This window comes from Zingiber officinale, chromosome 4A (genome assembly GCF_018446385.1).
Source record: "Zingiber officinale cultivar Zhangliang chromosome 4A, Zo_v1.1, whole genome shotgun sequence".
Lineage (NCBI taxonomy): Eukaryota > Viridiplantae > Streptophyta > Magnoliopsida > Zingiberales > Zingiberaceae > Zingiber > Zingiber officinale.
Genome location: NC_055992.1, coordinates 112,314,651 through 112,320,875, shown reverse-complemented (window position 1 = coordinate 112,320,875; position 6,225 = coordinate 112,314,651). Strand labels below are relative to the sequence as shown.

General features: G+C 37.4%; 1 protein-coding gene across 1 annotated transcript; it reads left to right on the top strand.

The window, feature by feature from the left end:
* The first annotated feature begins 3,406 nt into the window (after nucleotides 1-3,406).
* On the top strand, nucleotides 3,407-5,814 carry LOC121970599 (terpene synthase 10-like). Its single transcript, XM_042521401.1, has 7 exons — nucleotides 3,407-3,706; nucleotides 3,775-4,048; nucleotides 4,122-4,506; nucleotides 4,572-4,790; nucleotides 4,867-5,005; nucleotides 5,094-5,339; nucleotides 5,430-5,814. Exons 1-7 carry the CDS (start codon nucleotides 3,476-3,478, stop codon nucleotides 5,724-5,726), a joined length of 1,791 nt encoding a protein of 596 aa, XP_042377335.1. The 5' UTR covers nucleotides 3,407-3,475; the 3' UTR covers nucleotides 5,727-5,814.
* Nucleotides 5,815-6,225: the final 411 nt, after the last annotated feature.

Sequence of the window (6,225 nt, the reverse complement as noted above, 5' to 3'; positions counted from 1 at the left end):
CTGAAATCCTCGGAAAGAAGTGAATCGTACAAGTACAAATATGTACGATAGTAACACTTCTACTATCTTACAGTAATTAAGTGCAGTACTAAAAAAAATATATACCGACAATAGAAGTAGTAAATCATAGCTCGGTCGGCACTGTTGGATGAAGTCGCTTGCAAACTTAATGACAACGTGTAGCATGAGCGGCTTGCAGAAGAGCACAGGAGTTGATCAGAAAGTTCTATCTGGTCTCTGTCTTATAGGTATGATTGATGTTCGGTCGACCGATCCCTCTGTTCGGTCGACCGAACCAGCTCCGATCCCTTCCAATTGGAATCTGACGCTGGCTCGATATTCTACATTAACTGGCCTTCAATGGTTCGGTCGACCGATCATGCCTTTTGGTCGACCGAACAAGCTTTTTCCTTGTTCGTTGAAATCAGCCGAGATCTCTATTTATTGCAGCATTAATATTGATTAGATCGGTCGACCGGTCCTCTGGTTCGGTCGATCGATCAGCCTTTTTTCCTTTCCTGCTGATCTGTTCTTTGCTGAGTCACCCTGGTTCGATCGACCGATCTTACTGTTCGGTCGACCGATCATGCTTTGACCGGACTCTGATCTGATCTGTTCTGAACTGAATTACTGCTTTGAGTTTGATTTTTTCGGTCGACCGAACCACTGGTTCAGTCGACCAATCCAGTTGAACCTGCAACACAGTGTTACGAAAAAAATTTCCTGCAAAACAGATGTTAGAGCAATAATATAAAGCAGGAATAAAATGTAAGACAGTAGAGCTGTCTTGATCTCAACTTTGAAACCTTCCCGGTTTCTTTAGTTGGATCAGCGACCTAAGGTTGTTCACTTCAGGAACCCGACCTCTCTGTTGCTCCTCCAGTTGTTTACCTCAACCTACCTGTCAAACTTAGATCCTCCAGATCTAGTTTGGACTTTTCACTCAGCCTTGATCGGCTCCTCAGGACTTTTCCTTTTGATCTTTGGTCCTCCAGACCTCTCGATCACACCGCCAAGCGTCGGGTCCCCTTGACCTGCTTGGACTTGCACCTGGGTTCCACAATCTGCTGAGATTTCTCCGCCTAGCCTCCAGCTAGGACTTTTCTGGTTGAGTAAATATCCTGCATACTCAGTCAACTTGTTAGATCATAACAAGACTTAACTTGAACTTTTGACAACATCAAAACTCAGGTTTGATTCTGGTGCAACTTGTACCAACATGTGTGATGAGATAGAAAACATGATAAGAGAGGATAAGGAGAGTAAAAATGTGATGAGAGAGAAAGTGTGATGAAAGAGACCGAAGAGAGAGAAAGTGTGATAAGAGAAAATGAGAAGAGAGGGTGTGTGATGGAAGATAATGAAGGGAGAGAAAGTGCGATGAGAGAAAATAAGAAGAGAGAGCATGTGATGGGAGAGAATGCGTAATGAGAGAAAATGATAGAAAAATGTGATGAGAGAAAATAAAGAGAGAGAAAGTAATATAAAAGAAAATTTGAATAAATATATTAAGGATATTTTTGTCCAAAATTTAATTCTCATTCCCATCAAAACCTAAGGAAAAAATGAATTTCATTAATATCTAGATATTTAAAATTTTAATTCCATTCTCACCATTTAAACATAAAATTTAAAAATAAATCCAATTCCTTATTTTCATACCTATATACCAAACATTATCATAATAATCTATGTCTTAATAGCCTAGGCATAGGTCTGGATAGCCTGAGCCTTAGACCGGCACCGGCAGCAATTGAGAAGTACTTTGGCCAATTCTATTCAAAGGCAGGGCCTTAGCTTGGCCTTTAGCGACAATGACATAAGAAGTCAAAACCACGAACAAGTCCATTCGCATCAAATTAATTGCCTTTTGAAAATAAGATATTAAAAATATTATATATATATATATATATATACGACAATGACATAAGAAGTCAAAACCACGAACAAGTCCATTCGCATCAAATTAATTGCCTTTTGAAAATAAGATATTAAAAATATTATATATATATATATATATATATTTGCATCACTATATTTATATAATAAATTAATATTGCCCTGTTGTATTTCGAGATATGAAACATTTTCTCTATTGTAAAATTTCTCTCTTATCTTATCCTGATTTTATATCAAGAAATATCCATCAAAGTTTACTTTTGTAAATTTGAAATTCTGAATTATATTTTTACCTCTACACTTACCCTTAATGAAACTATTTACAAATTAAAAAAAACTAAAATTGATGAATTATCCTCAAGTACATAGCTTAGTTTAACTTTAGAGAGAGAACCAAGAAGTTAGACTCATTAATTTAAATTGCTGACAATATAATTCACAAAGATTTGTATTAGTGATCTAGAATGATTTTAAGATTTTGAAAGCATGTTGAAAGTAAATAAGTTATAAAAAAGAATAAGATGGAAGTTTCCTTTGTTTTATTCCACCCAGCCATAGATTTCTTGAGTAAGTTTCATCTCAATTAAATTTTTTAACTGTTCTTCAACATTTACATTTCAAAAGTTCATATGAATTTATTAATGGCGGGCTCCTACAAATAGGTGTTTAATATTTTAATGCAAAAGGTTATCATGCGATTCAAGTCATCAAAATAGTTTCTTCTTACCATGTAGAGAAATGCCTCGTATAATAGATCTAATTTAATTCAACCCTTTTTGGAAGTGGAAACTCCGTACAGCAGGCTCTTTGAAGGCAGAATGTTCTATTATATTGGCATTATACATGTGAAAAAAAGAATTAGTTTCTTTAAATTCTATTTTCAGTTTTGAAAATAGTTATCAGGGGAATTTGGCAGCTGACTTAAAATCAAATTAGAAAAATGACAGATTCATTTGCATGTCCCTTTTTGTTATTAAATATTGTTAATTATATCAACTTTCATTCATATCATTAACTGTTCAAAAATAAAAAATAGGGAAAAAAACGTGATAGTTTTGAAAATAATTTCAAGAGGAATTTGACAGCTGACTTGAAATTGAAAATAAATAAAAAATAAACTGTGAGAATTTATACCAAATAAATTTTATTGGTTCGACAAAATTAAAATATATTTTCTACTGTAATTATAATTAAATTTGTAAATAGTATTTGAATAATTATAACTATACCAATTACCAATCAAACTAGAAAAAAAAGAATTCGAGTCATTTGTTTATATCAACTTAATTCACTCATTTCATCAATTGTTCCAAAAAAATATAGGGAAAAAAGTCACATTACTGACGATGGAATCACTGTATAGTTTGTTCTGTGTCCATCCTTTGTATCTCTGGACACTGCCATTTTTAATTAAAAACAAAATTTCACGTGTTAAAAGTTAATTTTTTTTTAATAAGATTGTGTAGCATATAGCGTGAGGCTTAATTGGGCTATATATATACGCTGCACTTGCTCTTCTCCTTCCACCAAATTGGAGTTAAGATTTAAGTTTAATTGATAACAAACAAGAGCGGAAATGGCTACTCGTCAAGCGATGTCTTTTTGCGCTCCCATGATATCCGTCTCCCCTCGCCGCCCGATGATTGTTGCTGCCGTCGAGCCGAGTAGTCGACGGACGTTCCGGCAAATTATGCAGGTTCGATCATGCAGTGGCACTAGTCATGTAGCTCCCTTGCGGCGGTCGGCGAATTATCATCCAAATATATGGACGGACGAGCATGTGCAATCCCTCACGAGCACTTCCATGGTATGTGAGCGTGATTGTTCGTCGATCGTCGAATTTTTTGTGTATAACCATTGTTTTGTTTTCTGTAGGTGCAACAAGAAGAGAATCGTGAGAGAATAAACGTACTGAAGGAGCAGACCAGGAATCTGATACGCGAGAAGCAGCAAGTAGCAGAGCAGCTTCAACTGATCGACCAACTGCAACAGCTCGGCGTGGCGTATCACTTCAAAGACGAGATTGCTGACGCTTTAAGTCATCTTCATGCTTCTTTAGACCATGTGAGCTCGCAGCTGAAGGACGATCTCCATGCCACATCGCTGCTCTTCAGGCTCCTCCGAGCAAATGGCTTCTCTGTTTCACAAGGTAATTAATCAATGATCACTAAGTAATCAATTGCTTCACAATTCTGACTGTTGCTGTTTGCAAAATTACTTAGATTTGTTCGAGACATTTAGAGACGAGAATGGAAACTTTGAAGCTCGCTGTGAGAACCAGATCAGAGGGCTTCTGAGTCTGTACGAAGCTACCTACCTCGAGAAGGAAGGAGAGACTTCGCTGAAGGAAGCCATGGATTTTGCAACAGAGCAGCTGAAAGGATTCATGGAGGAGGGATCTGTTGCTGAGGCTGGCGGTCTCAGAGAACAGGTGGCCCATGCGCTGCAGCTTCCACTGAATTGGCGGTTGGAGAGAGTGCAGCACAGGTGGTTCATTGAAGCATGCCGTGGCGACGACACCATCAACCCTCTCCTGCTGGAGTTTGCTAAGCTCGACTACAATCTGATTCAGGACATGTACAAGAGTGAACTTAGAGAGCTCTCCAGGTATATCAATTGCAACCGAGCATATATACTTTCGAAGTTTTTATAAATAACAATTTCAAATGCAGATGGTGGTCGGGGCTCGGGCTTGCAGAGAAGCTGTCATTTTTCAGAGACAGATTACCTGAAAACTATCTGTGGGCACTTGGTTTCACTTATGAACCAGAAAGCTGGAGATGCAGAATGATCCAAACAAAGGTCATCTGCTTTCTTACATTGATTGATGATATTTACGACGTCTATGGAACCTTGGATGAACTCCAACTCTTCACTGATGCCGTCGACAGGTGACAAGCATTCACCATCATCGACATCAAGTCATGTTTATCTCAACTATCTAAGATCGAGTGAGTTTTGTTGCAGATGGGACTTAACTGCCATGGACAAGCTTCCAGAATACATGAAATTATGTTTCTTTGCAATCTTCAACCTGGTGCACGAAGAAGGCTATCGGGTGATGAAGGAGAAGGGCTTGGACATTGTGCCTGATTTAAAGAAAGCAGTAAATTATAAACACTAATTCATTTTCTTCATTTTCTTCTTCTTCTTCTTTGTTATTGAATGAGTTGCTGTGGGTATTAAATTTTCAGTGGGGAGATCAATGCAAATCATACTTTGAGGAAGCAAAATGGTTCCACCATGGCCGAACCCCCAAGCTCGAGGAGTACATGGAGAATGGATTGGTATCAATAGCTGGTCCAATCATTGTATCTCACGCTTACTGTGTGGCCAAAGACTTAACTGGAGAGGCCTTGAAAATTTTTCCCAATTACCATGAGATCACACGCTCCTCTAGCATACTTTTTCGTCTTTACGATGATATGGGCACTTCCACGGTAATTTTATATACGCACACACGTTAATTGTATCTAGTTGAAGTAATCAAACTCATTAGAATCAAACAACATTTACTTTACTTACTACAGGATGAGTTAGAAAGGGGCGACGTGCCAAAATATGTTCAATGCTACATGCACGAGAAAGGTGTCTCAGAGGAAGTGGCACGTAGGGAGATAAGAGAATTGATGAGGAAATATTGGAGAGAATTGAATGCATCTCTTAGTTGGGATTCTCCATTAGAGGAGTACTTCATGAATATACAAGTTAACATCCCTCGGACGGCGCAGTTCTTTTATGATCACGAAGGAGATGGATATGGCAAGGCATATGGAGAAACTAAGTCTCAGATCATATTGCTATTATTCGAACCTATCCAAATTTAAAATGAATTCATATAAATTGTACCCTCTAGCCAGAGGGATCTATAAAGTATTATCGAATTAAATAAATGGAAAGTTTATTCTATTGTTATATATCAACTTTAACAAATTTGGTAAACACTTATTAAAGCTGCATTCTGAAAACTCCATTGAGAACGACATTACTTTCATTACAAGCTATTCAAGTGACGGATTCGAACATTAACCTCGAGTATTAACAGCGCATTGTGAGGTTTTACAGGTTCCTCCTCAACTTTCAGATGCTGTGAAAAAATAAAAGATAATCTTAGTTAGTCTCATTAATTATCTCCGGAATGATCGGTTCGGCTCACGAAAGTTTTCTATCGGTCACCAAGATAAATCAGAAAGCTCACGCGATGGCTGGCCCAGAAGTCTAGCATATTTTGATTACGCCTTCTATTTGAAGAAAAAATTTCTATAAATACACTATAACTGAGATTCGAACTACGGATATTTAGATGATAATTTAAATATTCTACCA